General features: G+C 43.7%; 1 protein-coding gene across 6 annotated transcripts in view; it reads left to right on the forward strand.

Moving 5' to 3' along the window:
* Positions 1-24792, forward strand: part of IQSEC3 (IQ motif and Sec7 domain ArfGEF 3) — a 148880-nt gene that overhangs the window by 29651 nt on the left and 94437 nt on the right. For all 6 annotated transcript variants that reach the window (XM_040436318.1, XM_040436325.1, XM_040436334.1 and 3 more), the window contains exon 2: positions 10062-10130. In XM_040436318.1, the coding sequence (XP_040292252.1) occupies positions 10062-10130 (69 nt within the window). The remainder of the gene's footprint in view (positions 1-10061; positions 10131-24792) is intronic.

The raw sequence follows: 24792 nt of genomic DNA on the forward strand, positions 1-24792 counted from the left end.
AATCTGTCTGTATAGCGCCACCTGCTGTTTGCTCTTTTTCTAATTTTTCAGTCCTGCTTACTGAGATGGAAGCACATGCTCTGTTCCATCCTTCAGCTGCATTGAAAAGGACACCCCCCCCCCCCCATCGCCCCGATATAGTATATGCCCCCTAAACTGCCAGCTTAATATATATCTATCAGAGCAATGAATGTGGAGATCTCTGGATCCATTTGAGGTCCACGGCTGGTTCTAGCTTGGTTAGGTATTGTCCTGTCCTGTATCGGGGATCAGCAACCTCTGGCACTCCAGTTGTGGTGAAACTACGACTCCCAGCATGGCTGTTCTCAGAACTCCCATAAAGGATTATAGAGCATGCTGGGGGTTGTAGTTTCACAACAGCTGACCCCTGTCCTATATGACGTCTGATTTTTATTTTTCGCATTCATCATGGCGTGGCCCCTTTTTAGTGTCTTGCGGAGATGCATCATTATTTGGGCAGCTCTGAGCAGATGACTCTGGTCTCCGGCATACAGTACACAGGCAGCGGCATCCATGTGGGATGTAGTGACGGTGAATATTACAAATGCGCCAGTCTTGTAAATGTCGCAGAAGAGCTGTTTTTTGGAGACGTCCCTCGCACATTTATCAGCGGTGGGAATTTACAGTCTCATCTAAAATGCCTAAGCACATCTGTGTCGTGAACGAATGACAGATTCATTAGCGGCGAGGGACGAGCGGCCTCTGAATGCGTTCAAACAGCAGAAGGGTCCTGCAGGGAGGCCGGTGGCGAGAGCCTGTGACATCCATGGCCCAGTAATAAAGTTCCCCCCCCTATGACGATAGACAGTGCGGGCAGCTTTCTCCCTTAAAGGGCCAGTAACCAAAAAAAATGGCCAGATATGGGTGACACATATGGATGTCTCTGGAGGTTCTCGGCACTGGAGGTATGTGACATATATTGGGTTGTGGCACGCAGCACTTTGAAAAGGACACTGGACATTAACGGCCGAACACATGTGTATTCAGTAGGGAGAGATGAGAAAGCCGCTGTCAGACACTTCTGGTGGTTGGGCAACGGGATCAGACAAAAACATGGAGGCCCACTACACCCATCAAACTACATAACTAAATTATTAAATAAATACCAATAGACTCCAAGTTTGGAATGGAAAGGCCGCAATGCTTCATTATGAGTTACCCCTTAAATGACCAAAACATCCATTACTCCCTTAATACATTTAGAATAATTAAATAATTCATTAACCATTAAATCAGTCCATTTAACTATTAAAACCACAATCCACTCCGCTGTAGCTGAGTGATAAACCCCACTAATAAAGCATGCGACATGAATTAAAAAATTATTTAGAGGGAGGGCGGGCGCAGATCAAGGTCCTCTTCAAACTGGCACCTAGCACAGCCAAATGCCGCATTATAAAGGTGTCATTTTTCCGCCACAACAAATCAAGTTCCTGGATTTCTCCCCCAGCAACCGATGACAGCCAATCAGGAGAGACCTGGACACTTCACCTAGGACCGCTTCAATCCAGATCCAACCGGTCGTCTTTACTCAGGTAAAATTCCTCCTGAGGTAGATTTTACCTGATAAAATACAAAAAAGGGGGGGGGGAGGAGAAGAGAGACAGAAATACCCCAAAAAATATATCTAAAACCCTAAAGGCAGACATCCCAACCTGCAAAAACTCATTTCAGGGAGGTTTTCTTTTTTTTTTCACGAACTTTTTATTACATTTTCCAAACATATGCAGTATCTGCACACTTTGCTCTATGGTGTGGAGGACTGGGCTCATTACCCTGCCCCAAATTATCATATTTATGTATATGATTAAAGGGATTCTGTCCTATAAGCCCTGTGAGCTAAACATCTGCTCATGTCCAGGGTAGCATTCTGATTTCTAAGGTGGCCTTATAAAAGCTATTTGTGGCTTTATTCTGCGGAAAAACAGGTTTTACTAACCTGTCAATCATTGAATTTAGGTGCCCAAGCAGGGGAGGTCTGTGGATGCATGGTGCCCGGCCGCACGCATCACCGTTCGTGCCCAGCGCCGCCTTCTACTCCTCAGTGCCGCCTCTCCCTCCCGCTTTGAGATCCCGCGCGTGCGCACAGGCTCAGCCTGATGCGCCGTTGCGCACTGCTGGCATCGGCTTCTTCTTGCACTGTGCGCACGCGCCGAGAAAGAGACACTGCTACAGGTTGCCGGAAAGGTTTACTGCGAGTAAACTAGAGATGGGAAGTTCGGATCTTTCACATGAATCGGTTCATTTGAATCAGTTCATTCAAATGAACCGATTCATGAATCGAATCTTCGGTTCATTCGCTGAGCTGACAAGAAGCAAGTGAACCGAAGCTTAGGTTGCGCAATGCGCATGCGCGGATGCTTCGATTCACTTGCTGACTCGCTGAGTCGGCTCTTGGTCTGAGTCAGGAAGTTTATTCTTTAAAACCCTGTGTGTAATTATCTACCCCACTGTAGGAAAAAAAACAAGCATCCAGGGGGGGTGAATTTAACACTGGGGTAAATAATATAATTAAAATGGAGGGTTAAATGTGTAAATGTATTAAAAAAAAATACATCTATCTCAATAGTTCTATAGCTACTGAATGAGACAGAAGAAGGGATGCCTTTAACATATAGATCTCCTTGAGAAGCCAATTTGACCCTAAAGGGTTAATTCAACCTGTAATCTAAACTCTGTCCTGTCACTTCTCTTATCTCTCTGCTCTGCTATTGTTTCACATGCGGGCGTCAGGGAGCCGCTATCTAATAGCGGGAGACTCCCTGAACCTCCGGGAGACTTGAGATCCCTGTAAAGGTGTATGTGTCCCCCAAGCTAGGCGCTCTGGGGGGCCTATGCATTAATTTCCCCCGATCCTTACATTTGCTGGGGGATAGTCTGGATCTCCCCATACACCTTAACCCATCATTCTTGGCAATGTTTATGGAGGCCTTAAAGTTGTACTCTGATTTCAAGAGAAAACTGGGCAACCCTCGGGATCCGGTACTTACCTGGCAGATCCGGTGCAGCCGCTCCAGTTCTCCCATCCGGGTGCTACTTACCCAGCTGCAGAAGACACGTGACCGTTGTAGCCAATTGCAGGCCTGAACTGGAGCAGCGGCGTGGCATCTGCTAGATAACTCCTCAGGCTGATCCCGAGGGTTGTCCCGTTGTCTCATGAAACCGGACTACCCCTTTAAGTGTCCCCACTCCCCCAAGTCTGAAATGGCTGATCATAGGGAATGATAGATGAGTAAGAAATCGTAGTGCTTCCATCCATTGAATAAAACCAAGCTGATGGGTCGGGATGTCCGCTAGATGTCTAGAACTGCTAGTGTTGCACCCCAATACGTAGAGGTGACCCCTGCCTCAAATCCATTCTGAGGTGGCATCAGGGGGACACTACTACTTCTATGGAAGAAGGAAAATACCTCCCACTTCCCTTAATGGGCGTCATTGCGCCCGCTAGCTGAGTGTAATTGGGTCATGTTATAGTTGCGCTAATCTGGGTCTGCTTTACTAACAGATGGACTGTGAAGGGTTACACCTCCCGTTCAGTGAAATCTATTGTAACCTTTGCCATTTATTAGCTTTTCCAAAACCCCTTCACTACATGTGATGTGACATCTCGTCGCTGCGCTGCAGTGTGAATATGGCCTTGGACATCACCATGGAGGAGGATTCTAATGCTGAGCCACACAGGAAGCCACTTATCAGCAGCACTAATGAGACGGGCCGGGGTCGCCCTACGCCCTCTTAGGAGACCTTGTTTACCAGCTATTCACGCATCAATACGTTGTGAGAGGACGGGTAATTGGATGCAAATCATGTTTCATATCACGCTCCGCAGATTAATATATGCGCCCCCCTTAAAGCTTTTCCCAGAGGAGATATTGGATTCTAGTCTGTATTGGGGAACTGCGGCAAATCCGTAGATTAAAGGTTATTCCGGGAGCCGCCATGGATTGCACTGTGCCTGACAATATAAAAAAATATATGATCATTATAATAAATCCATTCATTTATTATTCATTCATGCTCGGTAGCAACCTCTGACGATAACTATTGCTTAATCTTGAGTGTCTTGGTTTAGGAATAGAATGTCAGAAACGGTAAAGACTGACACATAGCTATTCTAGGAGTCTGTATAGATTGCAAGCTTTATGCATATGTTTACACAGATTGTCATGATCTGTGAATAGAATGCCAGAACTACAGTGAAGACTGGCACCCAGGTAGTAAAGAAGATTAAGGCTAGGTCTACACAACGACACTTGTCGCGCGGCAATTTTTATAATGGTAGTCTATGGTGTCGCACAAAACCCATTCAAGATGGATTTTTCTGCGACTGTCGCAGTGCGACACCATAGACTACCATTATAAAAATAGTCACGTGACATTAATATCGTGCGACACATGTTGCAGTGTAGTTGTGCCCTATGTGTCGCGCGACACATGTCGTCGTGTAGACCTAGCCATAGGGTACAGGGAGAAATATGATTTATTGGCCTCCCAGAGTCTACAAATAAATGGGTGACACCCCTTGTAAGCGTTATAGGGGTTACCCTCATTAGTAGTCACGCCATCTCTGTAGGAGACAAAGTTCAAGGGTCGTTTGCGGTAAAATGCGTGTCGTCATCTTTTGATCGTGTTAGGCTAAATGCACACGATCAGGATTGCATGCGGATTTTCCACTCTGAAAATCCGCACCGTAGGTCATGTACATTGTATTCTATGAGAAGTTAAAATTCTCAGTGCACACGATGCAGATTTTTTCCGCAGCATCTCAATTTTATTTTATTTTTCCTGACCAGATTTTCTCCATTCACTTAGGCCTCATGCACACAGCCTTTGTTTTGGTCCGCATCCAAGCCGCGGTTTTGGCGGCTCGGATGCGGACCCATTCACTTCAATGGGGCCACAAAAGATGCGGACAGCACTCCGTGTTCTGTCAGCATCCATTGCTCCGTTCCGTGGCCCCGCAAAAAAAAAAAATATAACTGGTCCTATTCTTGTCTGCGCTTTGCGAACAAGAATAGGCAGTTATATTAAAGGCGGTCCGTGCCGTTCCGCAAATTGCGGAACGTGCACGGACGCCATCAGTGTTTTGCGGATCCGCGATTTGCGGACCACAAAACACACAATGGTCGTGTGCATGTAGCCTTAGTAAAATCCGCATGCAGAAAATCTACATGCAAATCCGCACCAATTGATGCGGATTGACCGCACGGATTTGCCGGCGAACACCTGCGGATTCTCCGCACATGAATCCTGAACGTGTGCATGTACCCTTACAGAACTGCGCCAGTGTTTGAAATAAATAAATAAGTAAATCTGAATCCGATCGGTGTAAAGAGCGCTGTGTGTAAATAGTTGTCTTGATCGGAGCCATAACCCTCATGGATTTGCTTGCTGTCAGTGAATGGGAACATTTTTCTTTACATCCTGAGGCCAAAAACCCGTACAGGCCTAATACTTCCCACAGCTGAGGGATGTTGCTGTGTATCTGGACATACTCGGCCCCTTGATGTCAGCAGTAGCACAGGTTCAGTGGTGACGGCCTCCACAGCTGAGGTCAGGGAGCATTAATTAATGGCGCCGCCGCTCGTCGGGGTTCTCCATGGGTAATTAAAGAAGATATGACCTGTACTCCTGGAGGGGGCCTTGGGAGATTACAGTGAAGGTGCAGATGTGATTCCCGGAGAGTGTCACATCCGCACATCAGGAGGCAGCGTGCAAATAATGATATTGTACGTACTGTCGTCATGGCAACAGGGCCTGCATCCAATATATTGTATTAGTTGGCTGCGTGCACCGATCAGGGTCACATTGAGAAGATGGGGGGAGGCGATCTCATATATGTGTGACCTCATTATCCTGGCAGGGGTCAATAGCTTCAGGTCTCTTGTTAACCCCTCATTGTCCATAGAGGTCAAGGCTGTTTCCTTAGACTAAAAAGTATTTATGGAATCTACGCACGATCGTCTCAACGCAGCCAAGTTTCCGCAGGATGAATCCATGCAAATGATGACTGGATTAAGTATCACGGCCTGACTGATTTGACCGCCATTCCAGGAAGCTTGCCCTTACCTCCCTAGGACCACAATATATGCTCCACTGGACTCGTGTTTCTCCATCCCTGGTGTGCAGTCGTACTGGGGGTTCTGTAGGATCTCCTTAGGGGGGCAGCGCTGAAAGAGATGGTGACATGACATCTGTAAAGTCCTTAAATAAAGAGGATCCCGGAAAATGATGGAAGGTGTAATTTATTCATTAGAATCGACACTTCACAAAGTGGGTTGAATTACAGAGCGTGGCTGTGAAGATGGAGGTGACAACCGGCCAAATGTCAGCACACAGATACTGCCATTATCTGTGTGAAGGACACGACATGCGGATCTACACGCGAGGCTGAACCGCAACCTCCCAGATTATGTCCCTGCATCATTGTCATATTCAGAGGACATGTCTTGTTCTTCCCATAGGAGGCAGTATTATAATAGTTATCTCTTGTACACTGGGCAGTATTATAGTATATTCTTGTACATAGGAGGCAGTATTATAGTAGTTATAATCTTGTACATAGGAGGCAGTATTATAGTACTGTTAAACAAAACATGCAATGCAACAGCTCACTGCAAACCAAATAAAGTACAAAATTGCATCATAATTGCAAATGCTATACTAATAAGTTAGAGATGCTTGGCAAATCGTTTTGTACAAAATTATTTGAGCCCGTCTGCCGCACGTCAAGGCGATCTCTAGTTAGACGGGTTCCTAACACTAAATTTTACCTGTTATGTGCCATGACGGCTACCATATATTGTTCACAGCCATAGCAACGTGCCCCTGCGCTTTGGGATGTGCTGACTGACCCCCTTTTTCTTTGCAGCTTGTGCTGGAGGTGTGTGCACTCCTGACCAGCTCGTCTGCCCCATTGGCTGATTTTAATTAGTGTTAGTATATAGCTTGGCCTGCTCCCCCTCACCCACTGAAGCCATCTGGCACCAGGAGAGAGATTGTTTGTGTGTGTGTGTGTGTGTGTGTACGTGTGTGTGTGTGTGTGTGTGTGTACGTGTACGTGTGTGTGTGTGTGTGTGTGTGTGTGTGTGTGTGTGTACGTCTGGACTCTCAATGCAGTCTTTGGTGACCTTTTGGCGCCAGGGGTGGTGTGGAGTGGGCACGGCATGCATGCTGGTAACTGCTTTCCGTGGATATAATGGAGGCCATTTTGGCACCAAAAAATGACAGAAATTCAGGCGGATCCAGCATGCATGTGGAACCTGCACTTTCTGAATTATATGGTAGCCGTCATGGCACATAACAGGTAAAATTTTGTGTTAGGAACCCGTCTAACTAGAGATCGCCTTGACGTGCGGCAGACGGGCTCAAATAATTTTGTACAAAACGATTTGCCAAGCATCTCTAACTAGTATAGCATTTGCAATTTTGTACTTTATTTGATTTGCAGAGAGCTGTTGCATTGCATGTTTTGTTTAACAGTCTTGTTCTCAGCCATAGCAACGTGCCCCTGCTCTTTGGGATGTGCTGACTGACCCCCTTTTTCTTTGTAGTATTATAGTAGTTATATTCTTGTACATAGGGGCAGTATTATAGTAGTTATATTCTTGTACATAGGAGGTAGTATTATAGTAGTTATATTCTTGCACATAGGAGGCAGTATTATAGTAGTTATATTCTAGTACATAGGAGGTAGTATTATAGTAGTTATATTCTAGTACATAGGAGGTAGTATTATAGTAGTTATATTCTAGTACATAGGAGGTAGTATTATAGTAGTTCTATTCTTGTACATAGTGGCAGTATTATAGTAGTTCTATTATCATACATAGGTGTAATGATCGGCGTCACGCACAGGGAGGGAAAAGGGAAAGCCCTGCCCAAGGGAGAGGGAAAGGTGGTGACCCCTGACTCACCTTGCGGCTGGCACCTGACTGCCCTGACGTCCCTAGACGGGTTCCTCACCCGTGCGGCGATCACGTGCCTAAACCCTGGCTTTCCCTAAAATGAGCCCTAGATAGTGAACGGGCCGGTGGGATCGCTAGTCCGCACCACTGACACTAAGAGGGAAACACCAGGGAGAGGACAGACAATACAGACAAACACATACACCCAGGTGGGCGACCACAGCAGACCACAAAGGTCCAACAGGGATCCGGAGGGTAGCGTTCTGGACCAACAACCACAGAACGCAGCAACACAGCTCCAGAGGGTCAGAATAGATGTCCAGGCAGGAAGCTCTATATCTGGCAACCAGAGAAGTGTGAGAGGGGAATATAAGGAGGTTGGGAGTGCTGGACAAGGAACAGCTGAGGAGAAGAAGCTACGGATCCCTGAGTGAGCCAAAAGGGTTGCAAAGCAAACCCAGAAAGCTACCACAAGGAAACAGCCCTATCTTACATAGAGATTGCAGCCAACCGCTGCGACTTCCTGTCCCCGGGTATAACGGAGTCAGGCGTGGTTCTTGACACCCTCGTGACAATAGGAGGCAGTATTATAGAAGTTATATTCTTGTACATAGGAGCAGTATTATAGTAGTTATATTCTTGTACATAGGAGCAGTATTATAGTAGTTATATTCTTGTACATAGGAGGCAGTATTATAGTAGTTATATTCTTGTACATAGGAGGCAGTATTATAGCAGTTATATTCTTGTACATAGCAGGCAGTACTCTAGTTGCTATATTCTAGTATATAGGAGAAGTATTGTAGTTATTTCTTGTACATAGGAGGCAGTATTATAGTAGTTATATTCTTGCACAAAGGAGGCAGTTTTATAGTAGTTTATATTCTTTTATGTTATAAAATGTCCCTACCATGCAAGTTAGTATCTGGATTTGTTTTTTTAGTCCTTAGGCTGGACATGCTGAGTGTTTTCTTCTTTTCTCTGGTATAGGTACTGAAATGAGGATCAGTACATTTTCAATAGACAGAAGAAATGACAGAATAAATATATAAACTGATAAATCAAAGTCTGAGATGGAACATTAGAGAAGAGGGAGATTTCTAATCCAGTATTCTCTCCAATCTGTCAGGATGCTGTAGACTGCAGCAGCTCTCATATTACAGGAAATCTGTTTACTCTGCTGCTCCCAGGGAACAACCACCCTGAGAAATTCAGCATTAGGCGTGTTCATCATTCCCCGTTTCTTACATAATTTGTGTACTTGATTTTAAAACAGGCACAAGCATACCATAGAATATTCAATATTCACAGCAGCACTGAGTATTTTAGGAGAAGGATGTGTAAGTATGTGATGATATTGGTGAGAACAGGTCTGTATGTTAAAAATAAATAATCTAGTCAAGAACCGCCAGCCTCAAAAAAAATCATGGACATATATATATATTTTTATGGACAGAGGAAAAAATTACCTATTATTGGACAATTGTCAACCCTGGAAGTCACAGTTCCACTTTCAGACGAGCGTATTGAAATCCGTTTTCTGGCTCCGGATCCTGATATACCACCAGTATTGTCATCAGGATTTACATGCGTATTCTTCCTTCCTTCATTATTTACGCACTTCACAGACTGTAATGTGCGTATTTGGAAACAAATCCGCACAAAAGTCGAACATGCTGCGGATTTCAAATACTGACGGAAATTATACGCCCATGTGAATAGCTCTATTCATTAACATTAGCAGCGGATTCCGGAACATAAAATCTGGACTATATACGCATTGCAAATACGCTTGTCCGAAAGAGGCCACAGAGTGAGAATAACATAGAGGAGGGTACAGGGTTCCCCAGCAGCACAGAGTATTTCAGGAGAAGAATGTGTAAATATGTGGTGATATTGGTGAGGACAGGGCTGTATGTTATGAGCGGTGTCATGAGGAGGCAACTGGGAGGTAAAGGAGTAAGAGCAACATAGTGGAGGGTACAGGATTCCCCAGTATCCAGTACAGGAGTCCTGTGGGAGGCGCTGATATTTGAGGTTGGACCTCACATACTGGTCAGTGGCTGACATTTCTTGGACATGTTTCTAACATCTGCTGATTATAATAATACTTGGCTTTCTCTGTCTTTTCAGGAATGAGACTGTCTTGCACCAGTTCTGTTGCCCTGTTGCAGATGCAGAGCAGAAACCATCTCCACCGAGGTAAGACCTTGAGGTACAACCGTGTCAGGTCTCCAGCCCCAGATCTAACACATGGAGCCCCACTACATTTCTTGGTGAATCCATGGACTGCTTTTCAGCTGTGATCTCTGATATAATAATATCCTCTGCTGACTGTATTGACCCCTACTCCTTGAAGAGGACCCGTCTCCTCTCCTGACACGTTTGTTTTAGTAAATAATTGTTTTCCACAAAAAACGACAATTCTGAAGCATCTGTCCTTATTAATCTATGTTGTGCCATTCCTCTATTATTCCTACTAGAATAACATTTTATAACTAAATGTGCAACTGGGTGTTACTAGTTTGCCACTGTCCAATCAGTGCGGTCAGTGAGAGACTGTACAAGAACAGCCCCTCCCTAACTTATGCATAAGCTTTTATTAGAGGAATAGCACAAGATAGAGTGTAGAATAGACGATTCAGAATAATTATTACATGGGGAATACAAGCAGTTACTAAAACTGACATGTCAGGTCCCTTTTGAAACACAGGTTCATCTTTCATGAAAATATACTAATATGTACCTCAGGCAGGAGTGTTCCAATAATACGGCAGGGCATTTTCTGACAACCCCTGCCTGCTGCTCAATACACAGAATAAAGGCTGATCCAAATAATAGCCATTAAGCTGACGGACTTACTGGGCAGTATAAACTAAATTGGCCCGTGAATGCAGGATCAGACTACACACAGGGTTTGTTTGTAGTCTGTAACCATGGAGACACACAGGTCTGCATAGATATCGACATAAGAGTTTATTGTCTGCAAAAGTATACAATCTATTTAAAGTGTTCACCAAGGCTATGTACATGATCAAGGTGCTAGATGATTATTAGTAAAATTATAATTTATTGTTCTGTATATATTTGTATGAAGCCACCCCCCAGTGGCTGCGTAAACGTGTGTATAGTAACTATAGGGAATACCCTGATCACTGTAAATACTGATCCATGCCCCCGTCACATGCAGCTCAGACCTTATATAACCACCAGAAGATCAGCACACTTCTCTCTTGAAATGCTCTGTGCTGCTGTGGACCCTGCTCCTTCCACTGTGTAACTCTCCTGTGGACCCTGCTCATTTCACTATGTAATTCGCAGATGTAAAAAAAAAAAAAAAACAGGGCACATCACCTTAAAGGGGTTGTCTGATAGGTGCGGGTCCCACCGCTGGGACCCCCACCTATATTAAGAACGGAGCCCCGAAAGTGGTGGAGGGTCCTCACTGACTGACTGTCTGATCACTGTGACTTTCCACAAGATCAGCTTACTCCTTTTCTAAAATACTCTGCGCTGCTGTTATCATTCTTTCAATCTGGTTCCAAACACTGTATTTATATCGCAGGCGTCTCATAGGCAGAAGTCACACGGACGAAAAGGTGTTAAAAGCCTCAGCAGATCTGACAAGGAGCTGTGAGGAAGATTTAATTTGTCCTGTACTGTTTTATTGTATCCGTCAGTCGATCATTTCTTATAAATGGTTATTTTTCTGCTCCTAGAAGGTATTTCCATTAGAGACCTGTTCCTCTTGTATTATATCTATGTATTGATAGTCTCATCATCCGAATGCACTCATAGTGATAATGATCTTGGATACCGATCTGATTGGGAATGCATCGGTGGCATACATGACGATTACAAGGCCACACAGGGTATATCAGATGGCTCGTTATTTTTCCCCTGCTGCAAATTTTTACCTATTTTACCCCTGCATGCGCCTCCTTGGGCAGTGGAAATCACAGGAGGCGATTCGTCATCCCATCATATAGCAGTAGGGTGCAGGACGAGGGGTATATCCACCATTCCATGACGTGTTGTTTTAGAGCCTAGTGTTGGTGTCCAGAGAGTAAGGGGTTAATCTGCCGTTTGCGCGGTTTCCTTTGCATAAAATTAAACTTGATTTTTCGTCTGTATCATGTAATTAACCTGGAAAAATCTGCAGTAGCGAAGCATTAAATATTCTCCTGAGAGTCTTATAGCAACACCTGGTGGAACATGTCTAATGTGCCAGGGGAAGAGACTGCCCCGTCTAATGTGCCAGGGGAAGAGACTGCCCCGTCTAATGTGCCAGGGGAAGAGACTGCCCCGTCTAATGTGCCAGGGGAAGAGACTGCCCCGTCTAATGTGCCAGGGGAAGAGACTGCCCCGTCTAATGTGCCAGGGGAAGAGACTGCCCCGTCTAATGTGCCAGGGGAAGAGACTGCCCCGTCTAATGTGCCAGGGGAAGAGACTGCCCCGTCTAATGTGCCAGGGGAAGAGACTGCCCCGTCTAATGTGCCAGGGGAAGAGACTGCCCCGTCTAATGTGCCAGGGGAAGAGACTGCCCCGTCTAATGTGCCAGGGGAAGAGACTGCCCCGTCTAATGTGCCAGGGGAAGAGACTGCCCCGTCTAATGTGCCAGGGGAAGAGACTGCCCCGTCTAATGTGCCAGGGGAAGAGACTGCCCCGTCTAATGTGCCAGGGGAAGAGACTGCCCCGTCTAATGTGCCAGGGGAAGAGACTGCCCCGTCTAATGTGCCAGGGGAAGAGACTGCCCCGTCTAATGTGCCAGGGGAAGAGACTGCCCCGTCTAATGTGCCAGGGGAAGAGACTGCCCCGTCTAATGTGCCAGGGGAAGAGACTGCCCCGTCTAATGTGCCAGGGGAAGAGACTGCCCCGTCTAATGGGCCAGGGGAAGAGACTGCCCCGTCTAATGGGCCAGGGGAAGAGACTGCCCCGTCTAATGGGCCAGGGGAAGAGACTGCCCCGTCTAATGGGCCAGGGGAAGAGACTGCCCCGTCTAATGGGCCAGGGGAAGAGACTGCCCCGTCTAATGGGCCAGGGGAAGAGACTGGCCCGTCTAATGGGCCAGGGGAAGAGACTGGCCCGTCTAATGGGCCAGGGGAAGAGACTGGCCCGTCTAATGGGCCAGGGGAAGAGACTGGCCCGTCTAATGGGCCAGGGGAAGAGACTGGCCCGTCTAATGGGCCAGGGGAAGAGACTGGCCCGTCTAATGGGCCAGGGGAAGAGACTGGCCCGTCTAATGGGCCAGGGGAAGAGACTGGCCCGTCTAATGGGCCAGGGGAAGAGACTGGCCCGTCTAATGGGCCAGGGGAAGAGACTGGCCCGTCTAATGGGCCAGGGGAAGAGACTGGCCCGTCTAATGGGCCAGGGGAAGAGACTGGCCCGTCTAATGGGCCAGGGGAAGAGACTGGCCCGTCTAATGGGCCAGGGGAAGAGACTGGCCCGTCTAATGGGCCAGGGGAAGAGACTGGCCCGTCTAATGGGCCAGGGGAAGAGACTGGCCCGTCTAATGGGCCAGGGGAAGAGACTACCGCAGTCCAGAATGATATGCCAGAGAAAAAAGCCCAGTAGCAGAGATTTTTAAATGCAAGACTCCTGAGTGTACAGAGTTCGGCCAGTTCGGTGTGGTCATAATGGCGGAGCAGAACGCCCGTACAGATACGCAGAGCAGTACATGGGAATGGAGTATATCCATATACTGTGGCCAATGACTGCTGTAGTACTACATCTCTCAGCATGCACTGGTTTCTTAGTTCAATCTTCATTCTACAAGATGTAGATGAATTTCTATGTCATATGTGATAGGTTCTTATTAGTGGACTTTCCACAGTAGACATTTATGGCACATGATTGGCCATGACCATGAGTGATTGTGAGAATGACCAATGTGAGACCCTCCCCTACAAGACCCTCAAGTCCTTCTGCTGCCACACTGCGATTTTGGAACAATGGGAAGACCCCCTGATTGTCTTAAGGAGACAACGTGACATTGCACAGACGCCTGTTTCTTGCTCTACAGAAATCTAAGAATATTTGCGCTTTAAAATGCAAACACTTGCGATGTATCATTATTACATGGCAGTCACCTTCCTAATGTTTCCCTGAATTCATATCCCTATCTAGCAGAGCGCTGGCAGCACCGGGGGGCGTACTCCTAATCCTACCGCACTGTCACATCCAGTATCCCACATCACACTCCTCACAGAACACAATCCTCTATCCAGTCCGCATCTTCCAATCTTCGTTTCAGTTTATTTAATTTCCAGTAAGCTTTTGTGAAATATTTCTGTGTTCCCCTTGGACCATCTGTTTGTGCATTTTCTGTTCCTTGTTATAACGAATATATTTATACCCAGCCTGCGTTTCATGGCATAGTATTAAATTCGTTATATTCTTGTAAATAGGGGACACGGACAGTATTATAGTAGTTATATTCTTGTACATAGGAGGCAGTATTATAGTAGTTATATTCTTGTACATAGGAGGCAGTATTATAGTGGGTATATTATTGTACATAGGAGGCAGTATTATAGTAGTTATAGTCTTGTACATAGGAGGCAGTTTTATAGTGGGTATATTATTGTACATAGGAGGCAGTATTATAGTAGTTATAGTCTTGTACATAGGAGGCAGTATTATAGTAGTTATATTCTTGTACATAGGAGGTAGTATTATAGTAGTTATATTCTTGTACATAGGAGTCAGTATTATAGTAGTTATATTCTGGTACATAGGAGCAGTATTATAGTAGTTATATTCTTGTACATGGGAGGCAGTATTATAGTAGTTATATTCTTGTACATGGGAGGCAGTATTATAGTAGTTATATTCTTGTACATGGGAGGCAGTATTATAGTAGTTATATTATTGTACATAGGAGGCAGAATTATAGTAGTTTATATTCTTGTACATAGGAGGCAGTATTATAGTAGTTATATTCTTGTACATAGGAGGCAGTATTATAGTAGTTATATTATTGTACATAGGAGGCAGAATTATAGTAGTTATATTATTGTACATAGGAGGCAGTATTATAGTAGTTATATTCTTATACATAGGAGGCAGTATTATAGTAGTTATATTCTTGTACATAGGAGCAGTATTATAGTAGTTATATTCTTGTACATGGGAGCAGTATTATAGTAGTTATATTCTTGTACATAGGAGGAAGTATTATAGTAGTTATATTCTTATACATAGGAGGCAGTATTATAGTAGTTATATTCTTGTATATAGGAGGCAGTATTATAGTAGTTATATTAATGTACATAGGAGGCAGTATTATAGTAGTCATACTTTTCCATATATTGGTAGAGGTACAAACTATCTTTGTCAGGATAAGGCCTGGATCTGCTCCGGATGCGTCGCGTGTGCATTGCTGGAAACCCGCGCGAGTGCGCACGCAATTGCAGTCAGTTTTGACTGCGATTGTGTTGCATTGTTCAGTTTTTATCGCGTGGGTGCAATGCGTTTTGCACGCGCGTGATAAAAACTGAATGTGATACCCAGACCTGAACCCGGACTTCTTCACCGAAGTTCGGGTTTGGGTTAGGTGTTCTGTAGATTTTATTATTTTCCCTTGGTTATAAGTGAAAATAATAGCATTCTTAATACAGAATGCTTACTAAAATGTCGATTGAGGGGTTAAAAAATTAAAAAAATTGACTCCCTTCATCCACTTGATCGCACAGCCGGCATCGTCTTCTTTCTTCTTCTTCTTTCAGGACCTGCAAAAGGACCTTTTGATGACGTTATTGCGCTCACCACGTGGTGAGCGTGGTGACTTCAGCGCAGGTCCTGCTGAATGAAGATAAAAGATCCTTCTCTCTTCATTCAGCATGGTTAGAAGGGACAATAATACAGTAAATTTACTTTAATGGGGTCCGGGGTTGCTCATCCCTATCATCTCCTAGCAACCATGCGTGAAAATCGCACCGCATCCGCACTTGCTTGCGGATGCTTGCGATTTTCACGCAGCCCCATTCATTTCTATGGGGCCTGCATTGAGTGAAAACCGCACAATATAGAACCTTCTGCGATTTTTATGCAACGCACAAGTGATGCGTGAAAACCACCGCTCATGTGCACAGCCCCATTGAAGTGAATCGGTCCGGTTTCAGTGCGGGTACAATGTGTTCACCTCACGCATTGCACCCGCGCAGAATTCTCGCCCGTGTGAAAGGGGCCTTTCACTGCGTTTCTTGGCAGGTCGTGCACATTGTATTACTCAGCAAAAGTGACATTCATGTCTTTGCAATGTAACTTAGTAATGGTTACTAGACTGATGTGAATATCGGCTGTGGCTGGAATTCTTTGATTGTGGTTGCAGATTTATTCTTCCTATTGTTCGGCTATATACTCTGTATGAATTCCTTCACCTATGAAATGATCTATATACTAGTGCTTTTTTTTTTTTTTTTTTTACAGATTGGCACCTGTAAAATTTAACCTTTTTATTATACTGCTATTAAAATGAAAGTCTCCTATTATAAAAAAAAATGCATTAAACACAACAGAACCAGGGATGGTTCTGTACTATATATCAGTGCAGAGTCTGCCCTATGGAGACCTTAGGCCTTGAGTTGGACTGACAAACAACAGCATGTTAACGGTTGCTGCATTTCCAAGACAGATACCTGCATTTTGTTTTTCTTTTTTTTTTCTTTCCTATTCTATGAATCCCCCTAACATGCTGCTGTTTATCATTGAACAGGCCCAGACAGTGACGTACCCCACCCTGGATCCCCACTCCCAGTGAAGCATCATTTCAGCTGAGCCCCCAGGTGTGTGAGCGGAGCATCGTGTCAAGGCGTCTGCTCACACAGCCCCCACTCCGGATCAGGACCTTTTGCAGTGCTTGCGACGCCATCACATTAAAACCGAGACCTGCAGAGCATTATGTGACAGCACACAGCTTTTTATTTCTGTACAGACCATCCGAATCCCGATTTGATTGGTGAAAAAGTGGTGGAATCATTCTAAAGAAGGCCATGTACTTACACAATGAGGGGCAGCTATTTTCTGATGGACCAATATTCTTGATAATTCAGTCCAGTACTATAAAGAGCAACTCCAGTCAAGTATTGAAGTCTTCCTTTTCACATCAACCTTCTTAAAGGGGTTGTCCGAGTTATATTTATTGATGACCTATCCTCAGGATAGGTCATCAATATCAGATCGGACGGACCCCCGCCGATCAGCTGTTTGAAGAGAAGGCGCGCGCCGTGCCAGTGCCGCCTCCTCTTCACAGTTTACCTTCTCGCTGTTGCATCTGCAGCGGTGAGCAGGTGTAATTACACCCAACCGTCCCATTCATTTCAATGGGACGGATCGCTCCTATACAAGTGTTTAGAAGCGATCCGTACCATTGAAATGAATTGGACGGCTTGGGTGTAATACCACCTGCTCATCACTGCAGATGCAACGACGAGATGGTAAACTGTGAAGAGGAGGCGGCACTGGCACGGCACGTGCCTTCTCTTCAAACAGCTGATCGGCGGGGGTGCCAGGTGTCGGACCCCCGCCGATCTGATATTGATGACCTATCCCGAGGATAGGTCTTCAGTAAATATAACTCGGGGGGGGGGGGGGGGGGGGGCAGTATTATAGTAGTTACCATATATTCTTGTACATAGGAGGTAGTATTATAGTGATACTAAATGATAAATGAGACAGGCCTAGTGGCCTGCCCCCTTCCCCGCCTACATCATGCCCCCCTTTTTTTAGACCTGGCATGAGCGGTGAAAAGTCACAGATTGCAGCGCATATAGCCTTTGTGCCGCAATCTGTGATGGATATACGCCAGTAATCTAGCATATACCAGTTTGTAAATGATCCCCTTTGTCTTTATAGGGGTTTTCCATATTGATGTCCTGTCCTCAGGCAAGGTCCATTAATCGATGGAGGTCTGATCAACTGTTATTGGTGGGGGTGCTGGGTGTCAGACTCCCATCGATCTGATATTTATGACCTTTCTTGAGAATAGGTCCTCAGTATCTACAGGCTGAGAATTTGCTGGATTTGCTCTTTAAAAATAAGGAGATGAGGTAAAGTATAGCAGTTGTAATACTAAACTAACAATTGATGACATCACGGGGACAGAATGATGCAATCGCTGTTCTCATGAATATTTGCTCCTCCCATAAAATGTATGCATTAACTTAGCCCTTTTGCACACAACCGTATGGCTTTTTCAGTGTTTTGCGGTCCGCAAAAAAGGATCCGCAAAAAATACGGATGACATCCGTGTGCATTCCGTTTTTTTTACGGAACAGCTGGCCCCTGATAGAACAGTGCTATCCTTGTCCGTTATGTGGACAATTATAGGACATGTTCTATCTTTGAACGGAAAAACAGGAATACGGAAAGGGAAGGCATACGAAGTACCGTCCGTTTTTGTTTTTTTTTGCGGATCCATTGAAATGAATGGTTCCGTATACGGAACACAAAAAACGGAACGTAAACAGGAAAAAAAACTAACTTTTGTGTGCAAGAGGCTTTAAGCTAATACTTTGCATGTAGGCAGTGACAGACAGAATAACCTCAGGGAAGGTGTTTTCCCTGCAGAATTTCTCAGGTTTCTGTAAAGACTCAGGTTGTAGTTAACCATGTGCTGTCTGATCCTGCTTTAGGAGTGTATAGCTCATCTGTCACTCATAAAACGTAGTAATTGTATAATATGCCAGCTGTTATTTTGGTGCTAAAATCCAAATATCTTCCCCCCAGTATATATAGACAGTATACTGTGAGTAAGTATCAATGCTACATATACACGCTCTGCCTTAGAGTAGCCTACAATATATTGTACTACTTAGAGGAGCCAGAATAGTGCTTTAACAGCTCCACCTGCTGGCCAGAAGGAGTAATGAAGTCACTGCTCTCACCTTGCATGCACTGTCCATTATATTCTATATAATATACGTTTCACTACCATGAGTGCCGCTGCCACTAACATCCATCTTAGAATATAATCATGTCTGTGAATCTCAGTATGTATTTGTTTCCCACTCATGAATTGATTAGATGAATACTGATCAGCTGGATCGTTTTATTGTTTATCCAGACACACTCGCATACTCTGGATACTGTAGACTTTTGCAATCAGTATTTTTCTATTGAAGAAGACAAGAATAGGCATTTCTATAAAGGGCCGTCCGTTCCTCAAATTACGGAAAGCACACGGGCTGCATCCGTGTTTTGCGGATCCGCAATTTGCAGACGCAAAATAACGGCACGTTCGTGTGAACAAGCCCTTACAGAGTAACATATGATTGCCAGATCTGACTACATGGATTGTTTGTAGTCTGTAACCACGGAGACAGATGGGCATAGAAGCTCTACACACAATAGTAGAACATTTTTGATCAAGACTATTTACTAAGTGCTTAATTTTCTTTTTTGTTTTAGACACATTGGAACAAACTAAACTTGGTACAATTAAAAATGATACAAAATGATATACATTGATAAAAGTAATATAAAAATAATACATTACCGATAAATACATTTATATATTATTTCCCCCCCCCCCCCCCAAAAAAAAGTTTCACATTTTTGTGATGCATCCAATAAAAGTCACATACTGTAGGTGTGTGTTTGCAGGGGGCTAACAGTGGGAACCTCCCATCCGAAATCCAAGTATCAGCGGTGATGACTAGTCCATTTTTGGAACCTCCAACTATAAGGACATGTGAGCATCGTATAGGACGGACTTACCCCCTATTAGCCAGAGAGAAAGCCCTCAAAGAGGCGTCGAAGAGCTATCCCTCTGGTGGACATGGCCTGTCCATTTATCACATGACTGGAAATTTATTTGAATTGCCGCCTGTAGTATTTCATTTTCCCAGTGGTGACCACTCTACCTCCACAGTATCTGCTGATAATTAGAAGATCACCAGGCCTGCTTCAGTCCAAAAAGAGTAGTTAGTAACTTGGAATAACACGGAGGTGCCACTAAAAGGGTTCTTCAATGGAAGAACCCTTCTTCTTGATGGAAGTTATATGACTAGATCTGAAATATAATACAATAGTATGTATGATACTAGATATATACCATGATGCTGCTGTCTGCACCTACCCCATCTGCCTGATGCTGTGAGCTAATAATAATATATACTCATGTTATATCATTCTGATCTAATCGGCAATAAATCTGCCTCTGTATGTGCATGAAAACCGTATTGTGTCTGTTATACTGTGTATCTGTAATCATACATGTGTCTGATTATATATATATATATATATATATATATATATATATATATATATATATATAGCATATACTCACCTTTGGATGTAACATTGCAGAATATATATATAATCTGAACAAAACTTTGCTTAATTTGTACTGTTTTTGACATAAATTGTGCTGAAAAAACCTATTCACATCCAGAGCTGTATTCACAATTCTGCAGACTGCTTTAGAAATCGCTTTGTTTAATGTCCAGCCTTGCGCTGCATTGTGTTATGGACAGAGGTTATCTAACATGGATTTGCATTGAAGGGAACCGGTCACCATGAAAATGCAGTGCAGTCTGCAGGCCTGCAGTTTTATGGGAAATATTTGGCAAAACTTTTGTCATTTTATTTATTCCTGTTCATTCTGGGCATTGATTTCACAGAGACGGTCCTATCAGTGATGACAGCCTTCCTTCTATGACTGTGTATACACAGATAGCTAAAAATAATATTTATATAGCACCACCATATTCCGCAGCGCTTTACAATTCAGAGGGTTCATGTACAAAACAAAAGACATCACAACGTAACTGGCTAATATACAACTGAAACGCTAGGAGTCAGGGCCCTGCTCGCAAGAGCATATAATCTATGAGGAAGTGGGGGTGACACAAGGTAGTTTATTATGGTAGTAGTCAAGCCATCATTGTACTGAAAGCAGTGGCGAGGGCCACTGATAGGACAGCAGGGGTAGGAGTTTAAATGTAAAAAGTTTTTCGGAATAATCCGTCTGCTCAGCTCCTCCTGCTCTGACACCCCACCTGTAGAGTACGCTGCATTTTCATGGGGACAGGTTCCCTTTAACAACAGCCACAAGTCTGCAGACAGATTAGCTCCATTTTATTTATTTCTTGCTACGGCTTAATCCGCATAGAATCAGCGGCCATATCAAGATCAATGTGGATTCAAATTAAAAACTATGGGGTGTGCATTCTGGTGCTGAAATCCATGCAAGATTTCCATGTGACCATGCCCTAGTTTACTGTATAGTGCGACGGTGGAGGAATTCTTGAAAAAGATCTTCCAGAAATCCCATGATTAAGATCCAAGGGATAACTGGTAGAGCGTCTGGTGTAAAGAAGACACTTCCCAAAATGCAAGTCAAAAGAACAGCCTGGATGTAATGTAACTGGTGTACAGAACAAGATAATGACAGCAAAGTTACTCAAGATTATACATAGATCAACTATATATACTGTATCTATGAACTGTAAAAATGTTCTCTGCTGCTATCTACAGTATCTAGTATACACACAATTATAGGTGCCTATTAGATGGACAAAGAGATATGATAGAGGTTGGATAGGTAAGATATAAAGTACAGACCAAAAGTTTGGACACACCTTCTCATTCAAAGAGTTTTCTTTATTTTCATGACTATGAAGGCATCAAAACTATGAATTAACACATGTGGAATTATATACATAACAAACAAGTGTGAAACAACTGAAAATATGTCATATTCTAGGTTCTTCAAAGTAGCCACCTTTTGCTTTGATTACTGCTTTGCACACTCTTGGCATTCTCTTGATGAGCTTCAAGAGGTAGTCCCCTGAAATGGTCTTCCAACAGTCTTGAAGGAGTTCCCAGAGATGCTTAGCACTTGTTGGCCCTTTTGCCTTCACTCTGCGGTCCAGCTCACCCCAAACCATCTCGATTGGCTTCAGGTCTGGTGACTGTGGAGGCCAGGTCATCTGGCGCAGCACCCCATCACTCTCCTTAATGGTCAAATAGCCCTTACTTTCAAAGTTTTCCCAATTTTTCGGCTGACTGACTGACCTTCATTTCTTAAAGTAATGATGGCCACTCGTTTTTCTTTACTTAGCTGCTTTTTTATTGCCATTATACAAATTCTAACAGTCTATTCAGTAGGACTATCAGCTGTGTATCCACCTGACTTCTCCTCAACGCCACTGATGGTCCCAACCCCATTTATAAGGCAAGAAATCCCACTTATTAAACCTGACAGGGCACACCTGTGAAGTGAAAACCATTTCAGGGGACTACCTCTTGAAGCTCATCAAGAGAATGCCAAGAGTGTGCAAAGCAGTAATCAAAGCAAAAGGTGGCTACTTTGAAGAACCTAGAATATGACATATTTTCAGTTGTTTCACACTTGTTTGTTATGTATATAATTCCATATGTGTTAATTCATAGTTTTGATGCCTTCAGTGTGAATCTACAATTTTCATAGTCATGAAAATAAAGAAAACTCTTTGAATGAGAAGGTGTGTCCAAACTTTTGGTCTGTACTGTAGATATGAGAAATATCTATTAGATCTATAGATAGAGAACGATAAATAGGTAGAAGATGGATATTAAATGTATACATAGATTGACTGATGTATTCATAGGCCGTAGATATGAGAAAGAGGAGATATATGATAGATATAAGATAAATAGATATCTATGAGATGTACTGTAGAAGACGGGTGCCTGTGGCTGTAAAAACAATCCCAGTTCCTGGAAATATAGTGCAAAAATTCCACGGCACTCCAACAAGTAAACGGTATTCTGTGTTTATTCACCAAACAGCGACGTTTCGTCCTCTTTCTGGAACCTTTCTCAAGCAGTGATACATAACTAAAGTGCATAGTGAATATAAATGGGGTAGACAATTTACAACAACGATTCATGCAATTATGTGCAAACCAATACAAAATAACATGATTATATAGTGTATATAAAAAAATCATCAATATATATAATCAGTGTTGTCCGTGATCAAAACAATTCATCATAGTTTCTCATATTTTTTAAAACCAATTTTAAATTAATACTTGTGCTTAATAGATTATCAGGTGACCTTAATGAGTGTAATAGTGTGCAGGTGAGATTAAAATCAGAATTAAAAAATGCTCACACAAATAATCCCTCCATAAGGTTTTCGGAATGGCAAGCGCTTTACTGCGCACGCGTGATGCGCATCCCCACTTCCGTTCACAATGGAATACATGTGAGACGCACATGTGACCTCTCACTTCCACACTTGTGAAGTGCACACGTGTTCCCCAGGTCCCGGTCTCGTAATGCGGTGCACAAGCTGCGCACCTACAACGGAGTGTTCAAACATATAATGGATGAAAACACTACTTTTAGTTAAGGCTACTTTCACACCTGCGCTAGTTGCGGATCCGTCTGGTATCACAGACGGATCCGCACCTATAATGCAAACAATGGTATCCGTTCAGTACGGATCCGTCTGCATACACTTAGTCAAAAAAAGTCTAAGTCTAAGTCAAACGGATCCGTCCTGACTTTGCATTGAAAGTCAATGGGGGACGGATCCGTTTACAATTGCACCAATATTGTGTCAATGTAGACGGATCCGTCACCATTGACTTACAATGGGGCAAGCAGCAGCGTTTTGCTGTCCGTAATGGAGGCGGAACGGAGCCAAACTGATGCATTCTGAATGGATCCGCATCCATTCAGAATGCATTGGGGCTAAACTGATCCGTTTGGGGCCGCTTGTGAGAGCCTTGAAACAGATCTCACAGGCGGACCCTGAAACGGCAGTGTGAAAGTAGCCTAATACTTTTAAATTAATTTATATTAAGTATAATGTATATCAAATGCATTATGGGAAGCTCGCTCTTCTCTTCCTGACGGGGTAAAAAAAAAAAAAAAGGAATTTTAGATTATTTAATGAGCTAACAGCAATCACCCATTGTGTTCTATATGTATTAAAAGAGGTATATATGGAGCCTTACACCTCTCGCCACAATTTCTCATGTGATCGGGGTGTGTCCGGTGGCAGCACAAGATGACTCCATATCTGAGCCCAGACATGGATTATGTGCGCCAAACTTCCAAAAATCACTGTTGGAATAAAGGAGTTTTCCTACATATAGAAAGATGGAAAAGTCCAAAATCAAAGAAAATTGACTAAATCCATTTAAGGCCTCATGCACACGACCGTTGTGTGCATCCGCGGCCATTGTTCCGTTTTCCGTTTTTTTTTTTTCGCGGACCCATTGACTTTCAATGGGTCCGTGGAAAAATCGTAAAATGCACCGTTTGGCTTCCGCGTCCGTGATCTGTTTTTCCAGTACGTGAAAAAAATATGACCTGTCCTATTTTTTTTTTCACGGACAACGGTTCACGGACCCATTCAAGTCAATGGGTCCGTGAAAAATCACAGATGCACACAAGATAGTCATCCGTGTCCGTTTTTCCTATCATTTTCAATGCAAACTTGACTTCGTTTTTTTTTTTTTCACTTTTCATGTCCGTGGATCCTCCAAAAATCAAGGAAGACCCACGGATGAAAAAACGGACACGGAACAACGGAAACCGTTTTTGCAGACCGCAAAAAATAACGTCCGTGTGCATGAGGCCTAAAGGGAACGTCCCAGTATCCTAATTTTACACCAAGTTTGCTGGTAACGGTGGTGGTCCCGAGGCACTGCGGTCTGTATCCATTTGAATTACCTTATCTCCTTGACTTATGTAAGACTTTGATATACCTGTCATCTAATTATTGCATGGGTTGTTTCTATGTACAGGACTGACTTCTGTCTACCTGTTTGCTTAGTGGTGTGTATATGCGGGGTTCTACTTCAAGATCTCCCACTAGTTTTGTTGCCTGCTTATTTGATGGCATGTATAATGGAGATGTGAA

The sequence above is a fragment of the Bufo bufo genome, chromosome 1 (assembly GCF_905171765.1).
Source record: "Bufo bufo chromosome 1, aBufBuf1.1, whole genome shotgun sequence".
Taxonomy (NCBI): domain Eukaryota; kingdom Metazoa; phylum Chordata; class Amphibia; order Anura; family Bufonidae; genus Bufo; species Bufo bufo.